Source organism: Sminthopsis crassicaudata, chromosome 2, assembly GCF_048593235.1.
Source record: "Sminthopsis crassicaudata isolate SCR6 chromosome 2, ASM4859323v1, whole genome shotgun sequence".
NCBI lineage: Eukaryota > Metazoa > Chordata > Mammalia > Dasyuromorphia > Dasyuridae > Sminthopsis > Sminthopsis crassicaudata.
Window position 1 is genome coordinate 354384729 of NC_133618.1, and position 22103 is coordinate 354406831.

Genomic DNA, 22103 nt, shown 5'->3' on the forward strand with positions numbered 1-22103 from the left:
ATAAATTGAGAATTTATAAATGTCCCTAAGTCCATTGTCCATTAGTCTCATCTTGTGTTAGGAAATACAATGATTCCTGCTGGTTTTAAAATTCTTTAACAGTCTTATTTTGTGTTAGGGAATCTTTAACAGTCTCTTTATCAGCCATGCTCTTCCAATGTCAGATATTTCTTAGATCTTCTCCTTGGTTTTGAGGTTTTTCTCTTTTTCTGTCTCTCTCCAGGTGCTTGTTGCCACCTATCTGTTTCCTTCTGTCTGTTAAAATACAAGCAAACCCTCACCTCCAGGCAGTTAACCTATCTAATTTCCTTCTATTTACCACTTTCTAAATCTCTTCTCATCATCTGACAATTACATTGGAGTTGTTTGCACTGGACACAGCCCTGTTGGTTTAAAAAGCCTGTATTCTCCCCAAGTGTAATCCATTTTTGCAGTCTGATTGCCTTTTGGCTGACTGATCAGATAATCCCTTTCTTCCAAGTGATTGCTTTTCAGCTGATAGATCACATCAGAGTTCTGACTTCTAAAGGCTCTTTGGGTGTAACCTCAGTTGCAATCATGCTCCACCTATCCTTTGATTAATATCTTGGAGCTGGGCCCCACTTCTCATTTCCCTGGGTCAATCTGCATTCTGAGGCCCAGTGAAAGCTTTTGTGATATTTTAGACATGGAGTTTTAGATCTCTCATCCTGTCTTCTCGCTCTATATCCATATCTCCATATCTCCATACTGAGCTCTTAGATGTACAATTTTTCCAGATTGGAAACACTGACGAATTTCTCTAGAAGTCCTTTGCCAAGAGGGACCCTGTCTTTCCATGTTCATCATAGTCCGGCTGTAAAAAGCATTTATTCCCACTGTAGCACATTGTCTTATGATCTCCTCTAAAGGAGCATCTTTGTTTAATCCCCATATAATTCTTTTGCAAATCTCGTTGGCATTTTCCTTAGCCAGATGTCTGGTCATTATTTCTGTAGCTGCATTTTCTCCAATAGTTCTTTTGACAGCAGTTTGCAGACATCCCACAAAATCCGCAAAAGGTTCATTGGAACCTTGCTCTATTTTAGTGAAAGCCTCCCCCCAATCTTTCTGTCTGGGGAGGGAACCCCAAGCTTTTATTGCAGCCTTAGGAATTTGTTCATACATTGTCATGGTATAATTTAATCTGTTCTGAATTCTCTCCATACCAACCTTCACCAACTAAGTGCTCAAAAGTGAATTGTGTATTAACTCCTGTTTCCAAATTGCATCTGACTTGGTTCTTACATAATTCATGAAACTCTGCAAGCTACAACAGATTTTGTCCAGGTTCTAAACATGTCCTTGCTATGGATTTCCAATCATTTGGGGTTAGGACTTCATAAGACAAACCATTTAGTAACATTTTAACATAAGCTGATGTAGCCCCATAAAGGATACAACCTTTTTTCAAATCTTTAATTTTATTCAAATCTTTTTTAACCTATAGAGTCAATCACAGGATATGCATGTATAAAATCACTTATATCCTGTCCTTCTCTCTTAGCTTTAACCAATGCTTTTTCTAATCTTGTCATAGGCTGCTTAACAGGCTATTCTGTTTGCATTTCTGCCTCTTTCCCTCCTCCTTCTTGTTCCACTTCTGAAGGGTTAATTGAGGGAGGAGATGGGAAATGCTCCTGTTGCTCAGAATTGTACTTAACTCCATTGTTATCTGATTCATCCTCTTCACCTAGTTTATTTGGATCCTCCTCCAATTTTAAAGCCATTGTAGGATTAAATTGTAGGTATGAAGTGTATCTTTCGAAATTAAGTTTTTTTGGAATTGTAGTGTTCACCTAATTGCTCTCCTACTAATTTCCACTTATCTGGATCCAATTCTTTTTCTAGAGAAAAACAAGGATATATGACCTGCACAGTTTTTAAAAGTTCAGTAATCTCCTCCAAAATTATAACCAATCCTTGGCTTTTCATAACCTTAATAATGCTCTCTAAACATTTTCCTTGAACAGAAGGCATTTGCCCCATTTCATTGAAATTCTACTTTAGCTCTTTAACAAAGTTAAACAAAGTTTAGCAAAAGTTTAACAAGGTTTCCTTCTTACTCACACTTCTGGGTCAGAGAGACTTTTCCACTGAGATCTGGATCGGAGGCTTTCCCACTGGAATCAGAATCTTGTCTGTCCCTGTTCAGGGGCCAAATTGTAATGTCCTGTTGTCTCCAGAAACTGCCAATCGATCTCTGGGAGATCTGCTGTCTCAACTCAATCTCCCGGACAGACTCTTTTTCCTGTAGAGAGCCATCTCAACTCTGACCTAGAGTAGACTCACTTCTCTGGGCCCAATGGTGTCTTTTTTATCCTCCCAGAGAAGGGGTGTGTGAGAACTCAAGGGCTTATGGGAAAATTACTTCAACCAATGAACTTGCTCCTTTTAAAGGTTGTGTAAACGCCTTTGCATATGTAAACTCCTCCTCAGAAGTTCACAGGGGTAATCTCCCCTTAAAGGCGGGAACCAAAGGTATGAACTAGAGAATTGTTAAGTACCAACTTAGCACTTAGTAAGAACCTAACATCTCCCCCTTTCTTTTGATTATAGATTTAGAGATGGAAGAAATGGGGGAGGTCATAATGCCCAATCATTCTATATTATAGATAAGGAAACAGGACCAGTGTTGTTGTTACTTTCTTGAGGTTGCACAGGTAGTAACTCAAAGAGCTATAATTTAAATTTCTTTGGATTTTAAAGCTAGTTTTTTTCCATTATTCCATTGTGAAGGTCCAGGCTAGCTCCTCTGAAGGGCTCAGAATAAGTGCTTGTCAGGATAAGCAAAAGTCTTTGCCCCACATTGTGGGCGCCAAATTGTAAAGGTTCTGTTGTCTCTCAATTGTAATCCTTCTCTGGGAGGAGGTTTCTTTTCTCTGTGAATCTTTCTCTCTGTTCTCTTCTTCCCCTTCAAAAGTATGGGATTGCTGGACTTGTGAATCCATGGGACATCTTCTCCTTGACCCAATCCAGAACTGACTTTCCAGACTCTTAACTTCTTCTTTTATCCTCCCAGAGAATGGGTGTGGAATAACTCAGGAGCTTGTGGGAAAAATACTTCAACCAATGAACTTGCTCCTCTTAAACATGTAAACTCCTCCCTAGAAGTCCAAAGGGGTAAACTCCCCTTAAAGGCCGGAACCAAAGGTGTGAACTAGAGAATTGTTAAGTACTGATTTAGCACTTAGTAAGAACCTAACACAAGAGGAAAAGAGAAAAGAGGGAATTATAGAAAGGATAGATTAAAGGAAAGGGTTTTTTGTTTTTTTTTTTAATTGTAGCTTTTTATTGACAAAACATTTGCATGGGTAATTTTTCAACATTGACCTTTGCCAAAACTTCTGTTCCAACTTTTCCCCTCCTTCCCTCCACCTCTCCCCTAGATGGCAGGTAGTCCTACACATGTTAAATATGTTAAAGTATATATTAAATACAATATATGTATACATATTTATACAATTATTTTGCTGCACAAGAAAAATCAGATTTAGAAAGAAGGTAAAATAACCTGAGAAGAAAAACAAAAATGTAAGCAAACAATAACAGAAAGAGTGGAAATGCTATGTTGTGGTCCACACTCATTTCCCAGTGTTCAGGAAAGAGTATTTCTAAGCAAAACTAATTCTAACTAAGAACATATAAAAATATTTATAGCTCTTTTTGAGGTGGCAAAGAATCAAAATATAAGGGGTCATTCATAAATTGGGGAATGATTCAACATATTATGGCATATTAATATGATAGAATATTATTGTGCTATAAGAAATGATGAAGGTGATGAGAAACCCAGAAAGACATGTATGAATTGATACATGTAAAGTGGAACAATTTATCTAATATGATAAAGAATAATATCCAATATGATAAAGACAAACAACATTGAAAAAATTAGGAACTTTCACTAGTATAATTCTAGGGACTAATGATAAAGCATGCTACTTTCTTTCTGATCCAGAGATGAAAGATTCAATGTAGATCAAGACATTCTCAAGGTCTCTCTTAGAACTTTAGAACTGATTATATAACATGGGAGATACTGGCATAGGACCACCCACCATGGCATGCCCTCATCAGAGAAAGTGCTGTGCTGTATGAGCAAAGCAGAAACGAATTAACTCAGAAGAAAAGTGAGATACCCAAGGTTAGAGTTAAGCCCAAATATTCATAGGGCCTATTTGTGTCTGACCTGTGGCAGAGCATTCAGAACTCATATCAATCTGATGAGCCAAAGTCAGACACACTACAACTTGACTCTATCATAGTGATGTCATTTTGGTCTTCTCTAAGAATGATGGGCAGCAACCAGTTTCAGCACTTCTGACTTCCATCTTTGAAAGGGAAGCAGACTGCAGTTAAACATGGATATATTTATGTATACATATATTTGTATGTCTGCAGATATGTGTATATATTTGTTTGTGTGTATACATATATTTATGCCCCCTCACATACACATACAAGTATATGCACACATGTACTTATACCTATATACATATATATGCACGCAAAGCACATATATACATACACATATACACATACATATACAACAGTATTAATACGGCTGAATACTTTCTTTATTGAATCTTTTTAAAATTTGACTTTATCTGACACCAATGATTACTACCCCAATTGTTTTTCCCAATAGTTTCTACTTCTTATTTTGTTTGTGTTTAGCTCTCATTTATTATCCCTGCTAATTTTATTTTACTTCTACCTGTTAACTTGCCTAGCTATTACTTAGCCTCTCACCACATCACCCACCATGGATCTTATCTTCTCCCACATGCGTGCCCTCCTTTTTTATTTCATTCTTATTAATCTACACATCTTATCCCAGTCCCATTAATCTAAACACCCCTCTGTACCTTAGCTTATCCTATTCCCTTCTCCCTTATTTCTTTATAGATTTATGGAAGATACTATACCTTTTTTGGCATATGCATACATACAGGCATGCATACATATATGTGTATATATGTATGCATGCCTGTATGTATTTTATATATATGTATGTATGCATGCATGTATTTTATATATTTATATGTATGCATGCATGTATGTATGTATTGCTTTCACAACTACCAGCCATCCTCCCCCATCTAATTGCTTTGTGTTGCTTCTTGCTCTCCCACCTGATTCATATGGCATAATTACTATTTTTGCCCTTTCCTAAATAGTTTTGTTTTTTAGAGTCATATCAAACTTAGCTCTATCCCAATCTTTCTTTTGGATTATCCAATTACTAATATTAATCTTAGATCTATGGTTTATATTTCCATGTATAAAACATAAACAATTTGTCCTAATTAAGTTCCTTGAAATTAGTCTTTGATGTTAGTTCTTATATCAGATTTTCTATTTGAATTCAGGTTTCTTTCAAACAAAATCCTGAAAAGCTGAAAGTTCATTGAATGTCCTTTTTTTTTTCATTCAATATTATGCCTAATTTTGCTGGATTATAAAATTTTGAGTCTCAACCCTAGTTGTTTTGATAAATAAAGAGTATTCCAGGACTTTCAGTCTTTTATTGTAGTCACTGATAAATCCTATGCTATTCTTATGTAGCTCCAGCATATTTGAATTGTTTTTTGTTGTTACTTGTAGAACTTTCTTTTTCAATTGGGGGCTTTGAAATTTAGCAATGATATTTCTATATGTTTTCCTTGGAGGTGCATTTTTTCTATTTCTACTTTTCCCTCTTGTTCTCTCACTTTAAGATAATTTTCTTTAATTATTTCTTGTATCAAGGTTCATTCTTTTGGTCATAGCTTTCAGGTTATACAGTTATTCTTATGTTTTCTCTTCTTGATCTATTATCCAGATCTATTGTTTCTCTTTTGTTTCACATTCTCTTTTATTTTTTCATTCTTTATATTTTGTATTTATTATTTCTTGGTCTCTTACAACTACTTAAGGCTACCTCAGAATCTAGCTAACCCCAGGCTCCCTGCTATTTCTTTGGAGCTAGCCTGGAGGTATTTATACTTCATGTAGCTTAATTCTTCCTAGGAGGATTCCTTTTCTACCCCAAGTTTTTCACTAATTTACATTTGTTTAAGGGAAAAATCTAGAGTGCTTAGAATTATGCTTCCCATAATCCTCCCTTCACCCAAATTCTACTCTTTATCTAAGTACTGACTTTTAAACCTTTGACTTAATTCTCTCCCTAGTTCCTGCACAAGTCACTTTCTCCGCCTTGACCCCTTGGTGAACCAGTTCAATTCGACATTGTCTTCTCTTGAATCTCTAGTCTCCTTATATTGTCAATATTGCCCTGCCAAACCTGTTTTGGATCACTTCCATTATCTGCTACATTTGCTCCTGCACACATGCTATGAAGAAAATCATGCAATCATTATGACTGGATCCACTACAAATTTATGTCACACAACTTCGACAAGGCTCTCATTGACGCTAAGCAATCCTTCTAAACTTCTATCAAGTTACTATCTCACTCTCCATAGAGACTCTTCCAAATTGCTTTTTCCTTCCTCAGACCTTCTATGGCTTTTCCTTCCTCCATTCTCTCAGGTAAGAATTTTGTCTCATATTTTATTGAAAAAACACTGCCACTAATTTCTGAAAACTTCTTCTTCCTCCTCATCTCATATAATTGAGTGACCGTCCTTCACAGTCTCCTTCTTCTATTTTGTCTCATATAAAAAGATCACCCTACTCCTTGCTAAGGCAAATCCCCCTATCTGAACAAAAGATCTCATCTTATTCCTCCCCTCCTACATACTGTCCCCTTGGTCAGGTACTTTGTCTACTGGTTCCTTTTCTATTGTCTACAAATATGCCCATGTCTCTCTGTCATCTACCCCAAACCCTTACATGAGTCTTTTCTTCCCACAATTATTGATACATTATCTATTACATATCTCATAATTGGTGACTAAATTTCCTGAAAAGGCTGTCTGCAGGACACATTCTCTTCCCTTTCTCTTCTTAACATCCTACAATCTGATTTTCAACCTCAGGATTCGATTGAAATTGCTCTCTCCAAAATGACCAATGATCTAACTGCTAAATCCAATGACCTTTTTTCTTAATTCTTATGCTCTGAGTTCTAACATTGGCAATAGCCCTATTTTCTTCCATACTCTCTTCTCTCCTGGTTTTTCTACCACCTATCTGATCATTCCTTTTCAGGCTCCTTCACCAAATCTTCATCACATCCACTACCTGTGGGTGTCCCAGAGGGTTTGTGCTTGCCACTCTTCTCTTTTCCCTCTATACTGCTTCACTTGATCTCATTTAGCATTCAAGGATTCAACTATCATCTCCATGCAACATTTCTTAAATTATGACCCCTTCTCTCTTCTGATACTTTCACTATCCTGGTGCAGGCCCTCATCATCTTAGATATTTCAATAACTCACTGCTTAGTCTGCCTGCTTCAGATTTCTCCTCTCTCTTGTATATCCTTCATTCAGTCAGCAAAATTTTTTATGGAAACTTGTTCTGACCGTCTCACTCTTATACTCAAACTCCAAAGTTCCCTATCAAATACAGGATCAAACATAAAATTATCAGTTTGGCTCTCAAAGTCATTCATAAGTCTTTTACCTACACCTCTCCCCTAAAAACTTCTAATCTTCTCCTTGTGTATTCTTCCATTCAATAACACTGGCTTTCTTGCTACTTCTTGAACAAAACACTCCAATCTCCTTCAAATCCACCTAAAATTCTACCTTTTATGGAAAGCTTTTCCCAAACCCTCAAATCTTGTGCCTAACATTTGTTAATTATTTCTTATTTATGCTACATAAAGCTTATTTGTAGGCCTGTTGCCTCCCTCATTAGATTGAGCTCCTTAAGGGTGGAGACTGCCTTGCTTTATATCTCAGCTATGCCTGGCTTTTAGTAAGTGCCTAATAAAATATTTTTGTCTAATAGAAGGTTTAAAAATCATTACTTTATATATTACAATTCCTTTTACAAAATGTTTAAATACCTAAGAGATAAACACCTAAGAAATTCAGTAGGATATGGTTCAGCTTGATTCATTAGCAAATGTTAATTTGTTTTTCTCTCCAGGTTTATGTAAACCATGTATGTTAAGCTCACTGAAGGAGGACAGTAGACTATGGTGTATGGGTCATGTTTTTTTTTGTTGTTGTTGTTTGTTTTTTTCCTAAGGCAATTGAGGTTAAGTGACTTGCCCAGGGTCACACAGCTAGGAATGTTAAGTGTCTGAGACCACTGAGGTTTTCCTGACTTCAGGGCTGGTGCTCTATCCACTGTACCACCTAGCTGTCCCATGGATCATGTTTTAAAATTTAATAAATAACTTTTAAAACAACTATAGACTATTTTTTCATAGGCTGGTTTAACTTTTTAGGCCCATGCTAATTTATAAATTTATACAGTAAGCCCATGCCAACTTTGCCTTTTTTCTAACATATTGGATGGTTATTAAATTCAGAATATTAGACCTAGATTTTTGGATGTTTGAGAGATCTATAGAATCTATGTTGGAAAGACTTTCTAAAAAAAAAAAAAAAAAAAAAGAAGACTGAAGGTCTCAAGACCTTTTTCTACTGTTTTAAAATTAGTTTTTTTAAGTTTGGAAATTTATTCTTGATTTTGTTCTGCCCTCTGGTGGTGCTAAATTCTGCAAGCCAAATTAGGATTTTGCCAAGATGTTTCTACAAATTCTTGTAACTTTCTCAATTCAGAAGCAATATATTTAATTTAATATTAGATTTCAAACTATGATTTGCAACCTACAAATTTTACCAAATCACAGAAATAGTTTTAGGACTCAGAAATCTGATAATCCAATGATATCTTCAAATTATGTTTTATCAGGCCAGAATTATGGTGTGGAATGTCAAAAATTGTCATCCTTCTCTTTGTCCCCAAGGCTTATTTTCTTCCCTTTTAAAATTTGCCCTTCACCTACTTTCAAGTGAGACCCAGAAAAGTTGTAACTTGTTCATATTTACTTTGGTAGGAAGTGTCAGAACCAATAGTCAGACAGGGGAAATGAAAGGATAATGGCTTTCCCTTATTCTATGCACTCTTAATTTTTAGATTAATGTATCCTTTATCCTTAATGACCATTTTCATTTTCCTCATTTATAAAATGAAAAGGATGGTCTGAATGGTTATTAAGGTTATTAAGGTTCTTTACATCTCTAATGATCTGTGAATTGCATAACAAATTTGAAATGCATGCTTTCTATGGCACTAACTTCATGTAAAGACATTACAAGTAAGCTGGACTAAGGGCTCTAAAATCTCAGCATGTAAAATAAATGTAAAAAAGCATCTTGGCAATACTTGTGAATACTCAGGAGAGATTGTTTTTATTAGAACAAAATTTATTTTGGAATTCAAAACACTGAGTTTGAAAGATATCATTTATGGTTGGTTATCAGAATGTTATTTTGAACTAAAACTTCAAAGAAATAATATTTTTAAAGATCACACAACACTAAATGTAATTGTATGTAATTTTAACTCTTTGAAAACAACCTTACAGGGATTTTAAAGTGACAATCTAAAAGACATTCATGTAATTACAGAATAGTATGTGTACACACACACACACACACAATTTTTAAAACTGTTGGGAAAACTATTTGTAACTCAGACTATTCTCTAACATAAGATCAAGTAAAGAATGTTCATTCATTCATAGGATCATAACTGGAAGAGAACTTCAAAGTCATCAAATCGAATTCCCTCACACTAAAGTTTTGATTGATTAAAGAAGAAAGTAACAGTAGAAGTAGAGAAAGACTCTTGTTCACTCTCTCCTCAGCTATATCAGAGGATGAAATTAGAAATTGGAAAGATCATTTATCATTTGAGATAAAAAGTAATTTATATATATTTGGCACTTACCTTAAGAACATCAAATATTCATATTAATATTTTAAAATAGGGGAATGAATAGTAATATATTTATCAAACTAAGTTGGGGCACTGAATCACTGCAGAATGACCTTTCAGTGAATATAATAGTAAATAAGACAGACCACTATTGTTTTTATATACCATAGTAAGAATAATCAAATCAAATGCAAATTATAAGTGAGAAAAATAAAAGCAAAATGTATTTTGATCAATGGACGTTGAATTTTTATAAATATGCATACAAAGTTGGCAAAATTTCGATTCAGTCCTTAAAGAAGTTCTTTTCAATTATTAGAGGCATAGAAAAATGTAACAGATTACTCCTGAGATAATGGGGTCCATATCATTGGAGATATTCAGCAGAGGCTAGATGATCCCCTTTTTAGGAATGATATAGAGATCTCTTTATTAGATAAAGATTGGACAAGATAGGGGACCTTTAAAAAGCATATAGTTCTTGTACTAAACAGAAAGCTCCTTTGGTAAAACGAATGTTTTCAGGGCAATATGAAGTAGTAGATAGAGTCACTAAAATCTGAATTTGAATGCCATTTCTGACATCTAATAGGTAATTGTCCTTGGACAAGTTGCACCTTAGTTTCCTCATATGTAAAATGGAGAAATGAATAATCATCATACTTTCTTGCAAGTTTGTTGTGAGGCTCAAATGAGATCAGGTATACAAAGTGCTTTACAAAATTTGAAGTGCTCTATAAATGTGAATTATTAGAACTAGTACTTTAAACATCTGCAGGATGCACTTGGAAAAATCTTTTAAAATATAGACACTATTATAAGAAACATAATGTGTCTTTTTCCTGGCTCTACCACCCTTCTCACTTCCCCCTCCTCACTTCCCTGAATTCCTTCAAGACTCAGTTCAACCTCATCTACTGCAAGAAGGTTTTTTGGGACCCCTTCCCAACCCTACCCCCATTTCCTCAGTTCTACTATTAATGCCTTCCTTTGGATTATCTTCCATTTATATTGTATACATCTCATCTGTTGCAATTAATGTCTTTCTTAGATATTTTTTAATGCAATGGCTGATGAGATTAAAAAACATTTGGTAATACTAATTATCATTTGCAATTGCATGCTATTTTATTGTTTATAAAATATCACATATATAATTTCTTCTTTATGCAGTATAAGTATTAACCTCATTTTTTAATAGATGAAGAATTTTAGGCTCTGAAGTGGGGCCGGAAGTGCTTTTGATACTCTTAACAATTTATAGGGACTGAAAGGAATCTAATAACTTTTCATGTTGTAGACTCTGAAAATGCAGAGGCATCAGTTAATTGTTCTTGTGGGTAAAATCAAAGTCAAAAGGACTATTGGGCTATCAGTCAATTAATAAATACTTACTTGACGTCTACTATTTAGCCTTGTGCTAATATATATCAGGCTCAGAGAGAGTATAAAACAATTTTGAAGAAACTTATAATCCAGTTAGGGAGACAAGATTCTCATGTAGGTGACAATGAATAACAATATAAAAATATATATGAAAGAGTGCAAATTGTAGAGTTAGAGAATAAGAAACTATACCTGTGCATAAGTTAGGGGTAATTTGGTGTTGTGGAAGAGTACTGAACCAGGAGTTCAAGAGATCTCCTAAATCTGCTCATTTCACTTAGGATCAGGTCATTTAAGTCTCTCTAGGCCTCTCTGAAATCATCCTGCTGATAGTTTCTTATAGAATAATAATATTTCATAACATTTATATATCATAACTTATTCAGTCATTCTCTGATGGGCATCCACTCAATTTCCAATTTCTTGCCACTACAAAAAGGATTGCTGCAAACATTTTTGCACACGTGGGTCCCTTTCTCTGCTTTATTATCTCTTTGTGATACAAGGCCAGTAGAAACACTGCTGTATCAAAGGATATATACAATTTGATAGCCCTTTGAGCATAATCCCAAAATAGTCTCCAGAATGATTGGATCAGTTCACAACTCCACCAATAATGTATTAGTGTTGCAGTTTTTCTACATTCCCTCCAACATTGGTCATTATCTTTTCCTGTCATTTTAGCCAATTGAAAGGTATATAGTGGTATCTCAGAATTGTCTTTATTTACATTTTTCAGGTCCACAGTAATTTAGAGCACCTTTTCATATGACTAGAAATGGTTTCATATCCTTTGACCATTTATCAATTGGAGAATGGCTTGAATGCTTATAAATTTGCTTCAATTCTCTATATATTTTAGAAATGAGGTATTTGTCAAAATTTTTGAATATAAGAAAATTTCCCCAGTTTATTGCTTCCCTTCTGATCTTATCTGCATTGGTTTTGTTTGTACAAAAACTTTTTAAACTCAGTATAATCAAAATTATCCATTCTGTATTCAATAATGTACTCCAATTGTTCTTTGGCCACAGACATTTTGTATTTTTATAATTATTCACTCATTTCTTCTAAATTATTAGTTTTTAGATTATAATTGAGCAGAATAATTCCTGTATCTAGCTTTATTTTGTTCAATTATTGTGAATTCTTTCTCTCTCTTAAAAATAAATCAGCTGAACTAATTATCTTTTTGTTATTTTCCCTCCAAAAAACAGCTTCCTTGTATCATTTTTCCCCTTTCAATTAATTTCTACTATGTTGCTTAGGTGGGGGCATGTGTGTAATGTTTTTTGTTGCTCAAGTTTAATTGTGTGCCTGTTTCATTGATTTGTTCTTTTATTGATGAAAGTATTTAGAGATATAAATATTTCCCTGAGAACTTTCATTTGTATCCTATAAGTTTTAATATATTAAACTCATTATTTTTCTTTTATTTGATGAATTTTTGTATTATTTTAATAATTTGTTCTTTGACCTATTAACTCTTTAGAATTGTGGAACTTAATCTGCAATTATTTTTTATTTTATTCTTCAAGGGCCTTTTGTTGAAAATAATTTTTATTGTATTATGATTTTCTAAAAGGACAATCTAATATTTATACTTTTCTACATTTTTGGTGAGAAACTTTTCCTATAAATATGTGGATACTATGCAATTACATATATATGTATAAACGTTAAGTTCTAGTGTTTATTAAGTACCACATGAAGATGAGCCATATAAAGACTGAACACAATTAAATGTAGAATGTCATTGACCAAGTGACAGGAGAAACTTCCTGTTTATATTGTGATGATGTCTATAATAACTATAGCTCTATGGCAAATTACAATTGTAACCCCTATTTTTTTGAGTTTAGCTAAAACAACAAATTTGCTGAGGCTCATTTTAAGTCTACATGAATCTTTATATTAAAAATGTATTTCTTGTAAACAGCATATTGTTGGATTCTGTTTTCTAATCCATTCGGTTATCCTCTTGTTTTATGGGTTATTTCATCCTATTCATACTCATAGTCATAATTAACTATGTAGTCCCCTCTATCCTGTGCTTTTATAGTTTTTCACAAATAAGGTGAGAAAAGAAACCTGACATTCTGATCTATAAATTAAATTATCTTTTTCCTCTCTTTTATAACTCTTTTCTACTACCCTGTTTTGATCCCAAGATTTTACTGTTTCTTGTTTTTCTTTGAATTCATTCTTCATGATCCTCTTTCCAACATTCAAGTTTTTCCTTAACTTTCCTGCTTTTCTTAAACTCCCTTTACTCTTCCTTGTCATCTTCTATTTCCCTCTTGAGATTTTATTTATTTGTATACTGAGTACTTATTTGTGTTCAATCTTCCTTTGGTTCATGTAAAAGTTAAGGTTCATAGGATGCACGTTCCCTTTATCCCTTTTTCTTTGCTCACATGCTCATCATTTTATGTGTTAGGTGACGATTTCTCTCCCTTTCCTCTTTTCTTCCCTAGTATAGTTCCCTTTCCCTTCCATTTTTGTCATCTGAAATTATTAAAACAGAACAAAACTTCCCATAATTCCTCTGTCATATTTACTTTTCCCTAAGACCTAATGGGTTCAGAAAAGTCATTTGTTTCTTATATCCTGTTTGCTTGTAAACTATTTGTCCTCACAGGTTCCAATTGAATCTGTTCTTGGTTTCTGTGATTCCATTTCAAAATGCCTGTTTAGTTCTTTTATTTTATTTATTTAGGCCCTTTTATTAGTAATGCTTGAAAATCCTCTATTTGATTAAAGATCCATACCTTTCCCTCCGTCCCCATTCCCAATCCAGCCATGATTATGCTTAATTTTTAAAGAGGTTATTCTTAGAGGGAAACCTTTATCTCATGACTTCTAGAATATCATATTTTAAATGTTCCTCTCCTTGGTACTTGAACTCTTACTTTTTAACTGCTTACAGCATTTTTTTTTTAACCTAAAAACTGTGAATTTTGGATATTTCTTGGAATTTCCATTGTGGGGTTTCAGGAAATCAGTTGAAATTAGTTCTGAATAATTTGCATTTATACTTTTCTTGAAATGCTTTCTTTTTAAAATTTATCATCTATTTACCTATCTATCTCTGTCAGTATGCTTATCTGTCTACTTGCTTATTTGCTCATTTATTCATTTATTCATCTATTCAATACCAGTTTGATTTGTCATGATAAATCATGACCATATCAAATTATCTTTCCTTGATCTATTTTCTTCATCAGTTGTTCTTGATGTTATATCATCTATATTTTCTTATTTTTTTCCCCAATCAGTGTAATTTTCGATATTTGCTGTCCATTGAGTCATTGTTTTCTGTTTGGTCCATTCAAATTTTCAGGGTATTCAGTTTTAGATGGAATTTTCTGCAGTCTGTTATGCAATAACTATTGTTCCTTAGTTAATCCATTTTGTATCTCCTATTTCATTTCTACTCAGTACTCAAATCTTGAGCCAAGACATTTTTCCCCCTCAGAATCTTTACTTGTACTTATTGTGGGCTCACTCTCTTTTTCAGAATTTACATCTTTGGGAGTCTCTCAGTCCAAGTTATTTCTTCCTAGTATTTATCATTTTCTTTGCTTTGCTTTCTTAGCAATTTAACAGTCTGTGCTTGAGAAAAGCTAAACTCCTGAACTCCTGAATGGCAAGGAAGGTCCCTGGGTCTTTACCTGAGAGTGGTGACCATGACAAAGTCCTTCCTTTTAGGGCTCTAACATACTCCAATTAGATTCTACCTGGACTTTCCTCTTGGCATAGAGTTCCAGAACCTCCTCCTGCATTAAGTTCTGCATAAGGCCTATCCTACCTACTGCTGGATTTAGGGGCTATTCTTTTCTTTGGTTGAGATTTATTGAGGAGCTCCCTTTTGCCACAGGTTTTCCTCCTATCTTTAAGCCTTTGCCTGAGGACTTTTCCCTCTACTACTGAATTTTTCTCTTCTCCTACTATGGGACTTTCAGATATGTGGAACTCTGTTGAAAGCCCTTCTACAGACGCTCCAGAGCTACATTATTATGTTTTCCACCTACCCTGGCTTATCTACTTCAGAATTTCTATAGAATTCCAGTGGCCATTCCTGGGCTGGGTGGAGGAACCTGTATCAGTGATTCTTTTTACTATTTTTAAAACTGGTTTTAAAATTTTACTAGGGTGTTTGTAAGGAATCTGAGTTCCTCTAGGTCCTGGCATACTACCATTATCCTCTTCCTATTTTTGTCATATTTATTTTATTATATTAATATACATTATTATATTAAAATAGTCTATATTTTAATATTTTCCTAATATCTTCCCCTATGATGGGTCCATCTCTGCTTCAATCTATCACTTGTGATAATATTAATGTTGCTAAAGAAATCCCTTTTTATTGCCACTTCCCTGCTTAAAAATCCTTGAGTGATTTCATGTTGCTGAATAACCTCTGTACTCATTTGTGGGGCATTCAAAACTCTCAATAATCTGATTTCAACCTACTTCTTCTTTTGACATTTCCTTTGTATACTCATAAGAAATATAACCTAGCCAGGTTTATCTTTCCATTGTCTACTAAATATTTAGAGGAAAAAGGTCTGTATTTGTTGTTGGAGGTTTGGAGTTTGCATCTTAGCTCCACTGCTTACTAGCTGCTTAACTTCTCTGGGACTTGGTTTTTTAATTTGCATAAGGAGAGGGCTGGACAAGTTGATTTTGGAGGTATCTTTCTTGATCTAAACCCATGACCTTATCAACCTTTCAAAGTTTGATTTTTTTTCGTCGTTGTTGTTCTATTTTTATTTCTTGGATATCCTTCCTTTAAGACCTTGCTTAAACACTGCAGTTTTTATAAACATACTGCAGAAGCCTTTAAATATTAGATTAAGTATTATTTTGAAAAAAAATCAGACATTTTCAATTCTAATCTTGTGACTGTATTATACTTCTTTTATAGATTTCACAGGGCTTCAAATGTAGTAATATTCAATAAATACTTGAGAGTAGGAATTGTATTATTTGTACTTGTATTTCAGTGCCTTATATAGTGGATTATTAATAAATACTTGTCAATTTGTTAACTGAATCTTTGCATGACTAAACAGCTCTTCTAGTCTGTTGTGGCACATTGTTTTTCATATTTAGTGATTTGTTAAGTTAAATTTGATAAGCAATGAAAAATTCTGGATCAATCAGAGAAATCAAATTTTTCACAGAATTTTTATCAGGTTGTCCAGAGATACCCACAAAGGATCAAGAAAACCTTTACTCTTTTTTGACAATATCTGAACGTTTTGAAAAGAAACTTACCTTAGTTCATCACTTACTGTTGATGAATTTGTTGTATATGTTGCTTATTGTCATAAGATGTTGTATTATTCAATATTAATAATATGTATGATTGAATATTATATAATTATATTTTGGATAATAATGTGAAATAGCCAAACCTTAAGAATTACATGAAATCCTATTTTTCCTTTCTGAGAGGGGGATAAGCCGTAATGTTATATTAATCAACAAAGCTTTATTTTACGTTGTACTTTTATCATTTACAAAGTGCTTTATATACGTAATCTTATTTGATTACCACAACCCTAAGAAGTAGCTGATACATTTTAAACAAGAGAAAACAGGATTTCCTCAAGGTCACTGGGCACACGGATGGAAAAGCCAGGATTCACTTCAGGGCGCAGGAATCTATTTTTTACGGAGTGAGGGCCAAGATCTACAAAAAAATTAAAAACAAGTGAGAAGAGTTGTCGGGAGGCAGTTTCGTGCAGAAACCGGCCGGATTGTAATTTAATATGTTTATTTCGTAAATAGTTTTCCAATATTTTCCTAGAGTGGAACTAATCTTGACCACCAAGCCAGACGGTGGGCTCAGCTGGCATAAGGGTACACAGTAGGCGCTCAATAAAGTGCTTCTTCAGTGAATGGAGATAATAGATATGGAGAATTTGTGTAAGAGGGTCAGTTATAAAAGGGTCTCCCAAGCAAAGAGAAAGGTGGGGAGTGTTCTCACCCCACCCCCAACAGTCAAGTTTTCAAAAAAGCCCGCCCGAGTGGCCACGCGCCGCAATCCGTTGGGAGCGGTATCGAGAGCGCGCACTCCAGCACCGAGGAAGCGCGCCCACCCCGCAAGGCTTCCCAGGCAGAGAGGAATACGCGAAGAGGGGAAGCGAAGAGGGGCGGGGCGGGAGAAAGAAGTAGGAACGCGCGCGCCACGGTGCGCGCCCATTCCTTGGCCTTTGAAAAAAAGGAGAGGAAAATGTTGGAAAGAGGAAAGTCGGCGATTGGCCGAGATTCCCTGTCCTTCAAAGGGGTGGTGCAAACGCGACCGGGACGCACGGGAGTGAACGGCTATGGAGGTGGGAGATAAGAGTCCCGGCGGCGCGCGGCGAGTGGTGATTGGCTTTTGGATCGGCGCGTCGCAGCAACTGGGAGACCGGCGCGCGCCACAGACTGAAGAACGGGGAGCGGGGGTAAGGAACCGGAAGAGAGCGCGAGAGCAAGGGCGGGTGTTGCGCTGTGGAGCGCGCGGAGGGTGGCGAGTAGCTGAGAGACGCGCTGATTGGCTGACGGCTGGCGGGGCCGGTGAGCGTCGACAGTGACGCACGCCTCGGGGTGGGTGCGCGCGCGTCCAGCGGCCTCTTTGTGTGGTACCCAGAAAGGGGAACGGAGGCGGCGGCTGAGGGAGCTGGCGGCTGCGGCGAAGGCCTTGGTTGGGTTCTTTCTACCCCCCTTATCCTCGGCTCGCCCCCTGACCGGCTCCTTCTCCCCTCCCTCCCCCCCTTCCTTCCTCTTCCCTCCCCTTCCCCTCACGCGCCCCTTTCCCTCACCCCTCCCCCGCGGGGGCCGGGCGGCTGTGACCGGGGACTGGCGGCCGAGTGAGGCCTGAGCGAAGCGAGTGGTGAGCGGCAGAGCAGTCGAGCGCTTAGTTATCGAGGGGAAGGCCGAGGCTGCAGAGATGGAGAACTCGCAGTTGTGTAAGCTGTTTATCGGCGGCCTCAACGTGCAGACGAGTGAGTCGGGCCTGCGAGGCCACTTCGAGGCCTTCGGGACCCTGACGGACTGCGTGGTGGTGGTGAATCCCCAGACGAAGCGCTCCCGATGTTTCGGGTTTGTGACCTATTCCAACGTGGAGGAAGCTGATGCCGCCATGGCTGCCTCGCCCCATGCTGTGGACGGCAACACGGTCGAGCTGAAGCGGGCTGTGTCCCGGGAGGACTCGGCCCGTCCCGGCGCCCACGCCAAGGTGAAGAAGCTGTTCGTGGGAGGCCTGAAAGGAGACGTGGCCGAAGGCGACCTGGTGGAGCACTTCTCGCAGTTCGGGACGGTCGAGAAGGCGGAGATTATTGCCGACAAGCAGTCTGGCAAGAAACGTGGTTTCGGCTTCGTTTATTTCCAGAGCCACGACGCCGCCGACAAGGCCGCGGTCGTTAAGTTCCACCCTATCCAGGGCCACCGCGTGGAGGTGAAAAAGGCTGTGCCCAAGGAAGATATCCATCCCGGAGGCGGCGGCGGCGGGTCCAGGCCTTCCCGGGGCGGCCGTGGCGGCCGGGGTCGCGGCGGCGGCCGAGACCAGAACGGGCTCTCCAAAGGCGGCGGCGGTTACAACAGCTACGGCGGCTATAGCGGCGGCGGCGGCTACAATGCCTACGGCGGCGGCGGGGCGTCTTACGGCGGCAGCGACTACGGCAACGGGTTCGGCGGCTTCGGCAGCTACAGCCAACACCAGTCTTCGTACGGGCCCATGAAGAGCGGCGGCGGCGGCGGCGGCGGCGGCGGCAGCAGCTGGGGTGGCCGCAGTAACAGTGGACCTTACAGAGGTGGCTATGGCGGTGGGGGCGGCTATGGAGGCAGCTCCTTCTAGAAATAGAAGAAAAAAAAAAAGTTCCCGGGGGGTGGGGGAATGCTGTAGGGGCTGCTCCTTTTTAAAGCCCCACCCGAAGTTCAACTCCCAAAAAGTCCTTTTCCCCTCTCACCATTCTCCCTTTTGCCCTTGGGGGGACAGCTCCTTCTGTAGCCTCCCTTTGGGGGCTTTGATCTTCTCGCCTGCTACCTTCTCTCTGTCTCCCCTTATGAAAATGGACTTGGCCCCACATACACATTTTTGTGTTACAGTCATTGATGGACTCTATTTTTTTATTATTACTTGGACCTTGGTCGTTTTTATACTAGCAAAATGTCTTGTTTTGATTTGTGTTGTTTTGGTTTTTTGTTTTTTGTTTTTGTTTTTTTTTTTTTTTGTTTTGGGAGGGGGGGTGTCTTGCTGATTCTGTAGCAAAACCTGGGAGGAGTCGGGTGGGGGGCGGGGTTGGGGAGTTCAATTTGTTGTAAGGACTTGATAACCTGGCTACTGCGTTTTTTTCTATGAAACCTACTTGGATCCCATGACTGAAATTTGGAAGCATATGTACAAAAATCATTTTTACGTTTTATTTTTAATAAATCATTGTGTTTGACCGTAAATGTCTAACATTTTTTTCCTAGGATCCATTCCGTACGGTTTAAGGGATTTTAGTTTTGAATTTTTTTTCCCGTGTTAATTCTTAATTCTTGATGTGTACTTGGAGAAATTTTAAAAGGTCCTGGTGTTCTTATTTTCCTGTTGCCCTGCTAGTGGCTTTAATGGATTTTATTCCTTAAAGACAAAACTTTTGAAGTACTAATTGGTGGATGTGGCTTGTTTAAAAAAAAAAAGAAAGAAAGAAAGAAAAGAAAAAGAAAAAAACTGTAGTTAAGTTACTGTTCATCCACCATCTTGTACTAAGTTGTTTGCTTGCCACCCTATGACATGGCTGGTCACTTTCTATGAATTTTTTGTCAACGTATGTACTGTGTAGTTCCGAAGAAATAGTTTGTGTTAAGCATGTGTTTTCATTCATATAAACTGTTAAAGTTTCAGATGGCTTAGTTTCAGTCCTCTTATTGGTTTGGTTTGACTGTAATGACCCCTTTACAAACAAGGGTTATCATCAGAAATAATAACCTAAATGCATTTTTGTATTTTCTGAGCAGGTTAAACTTTTTCCCCTTCCATTTACCTGAACTATTGTCCTCATTAAACCCTCTCCCCTATTAGTTCTTTGTAGCACCATCTACTGGCAGAATGGCAGTACTTCTGCAATACAATTTAATTAAAAATTGTTTGGTTTAAGTAAATTGCACTAGACTTGTATGTTTTGACATCAGAAATACTTGTATAGACTCAGAAGTTACATGGTTTACGTATAATTTAAAAGGCTTCACAGGAATATATAGTGACCATAGTTGTCCATATCACTACAGCCCACATGCTACATAAGAATTGAACATGTAAATTGCTATGCATAGTTTGAGCAATGGCCCTAAAAAGCTATGAAAAATAGTGAGCCAGCTAAGTGTACCGGCATCTTAGGTGCAAGTTGTAAAGCAAAATATCTGTATTCTGCTTGATTAACAAATGTATATTTGTAGCCCTTTCACGCAATAGAATTCAAGTTGTTATTAAAAAAAAAAAAAAAAAACAAACCTGATAATGGGGACATTGCTTTCCTGGATAGAAATAGAGAATAGCAACGTTTATGGATATTGCAAATAAAGAATTCAATTCTTTACATGCTTGAGTGAGATTATGTATAATCACATGGTGGGTGGACTATATATAGAATATTTGATTCCTGCTTTATTGTTACACAAATTCGCCATTTGGCATTTTGAGGGTTTATAGTCAAAAACCTAAAATTAAAGCTTATAATGGTCTTGGAAAAAAGGTAATTGGGTTTTAATGTAAAAAACAAAAACCAATTATAAGCAAACAAGCTCTTAAAACAGGTGTCTTTAAAGTTTGAAATTCTGGCAAAAACCTCATGCTAGAAAAAGGATTTTAAAAATACTTATATTTAGCAGAACTGGTTATAGAAATTTATGAAGCATAGTGTACCACATCAATAAATGGAATTAGTTTCAGATGCTAGATTTTATGCATTAATCGTTAACCTTGTTTTGATGTCAGCGTATAATTTTTAAGTTCTATATATTTTTAACTTTGGGTGTTTAAAAAGTTTTAAGAGATAATGGAAAGCATACGTCACATTTGTCAAGTTACAGTTGTATTTCTGGGACAAATCTTTTACATCAAATGCACCTTATGATGGGGTTTCATTTTTTACAATGAAGAATTAGGCAAAGTAGTTCTGAATAATCAAGCTGTGGAATCATAAGAAATTGTTTCAAGTCTTAAGTGTTTCTCTGGCTTAATTTTGGAGGAAGTATGAAATTCTAATACACAAGTTGCGAATGCCCAACCCTCTTTTGGAGGGAGAAAGGAGTGAGTAGTGGAAGAAGGGATTTTAAAAACCAGCTCAGATTTTGTCAGTTGTGTTATACATGTATTTTATGAATGTGGTACTTTAGCTTGAAAAGTATATAGAGTTGTTAAATTCTTAAGACAAAGTGATTCATTTTAAAGTCAATTCTGTGGTAGATAATAGTTTAAGATACCCTTTGACTCCTTCCCTTTTCGCCTATGGAGTCCATTCTTACTATTTACTTTTCATGTTAATTGTTCCACACCTGTTTTTAATTGTCTTTTTTTAAAGTTACAAGTAAAGTGAAGTATGGTAATAACTGTGTGTGTGTGTGTGTGTGTGTGTGTGCGCGCGCATGTCCTTTGTAAAACACTGCAAAAGTTAATTTTGATGTGGGTATGTTTGAGATAACCTGATTCCATATTTGCCTTTTTCTAATGTATTGTAATACTTTTTTTTTTACATTTGCTATATTACTTAGAAGGGGATAGAGCATTCAAAAGTTTTGTGTAGGGTCCTACATAAAAACAAAAATGGAATCGAAATTTGACTATTTACAATTCTCTAGCTTGTTCTCAG

The 22103-nt window shown here is 36.8% G+C and overlaps 2 protein-coding genes across 2 annotated transcripts in view; both read left to right on the top strand.

The window, feature by feature from the left end:
• KLHL3 (kelch like family member 3) overlaps positions 1–22103 on the top strand; it is a 385747-nt gene that overhangs the window by 117230 nt on the left and 246414 nt on the right. The window lies entirely within an intron of this gene.
• On the top strand, positions 17702–20397 carry HNRNPA0 (heterogeneous nuclear ribonucleoprotein A0). The gene has a single exon (XM_074290829.1). It carries the CDS (start codon positions 18200–18202, stop codon positions 19103–19105), a length of 906 nt encoding a protein of 301 aa, XP_074146930.1. The 5' UTR covers positions 17702–18199; the 3' UTR covers positions 19106–20397.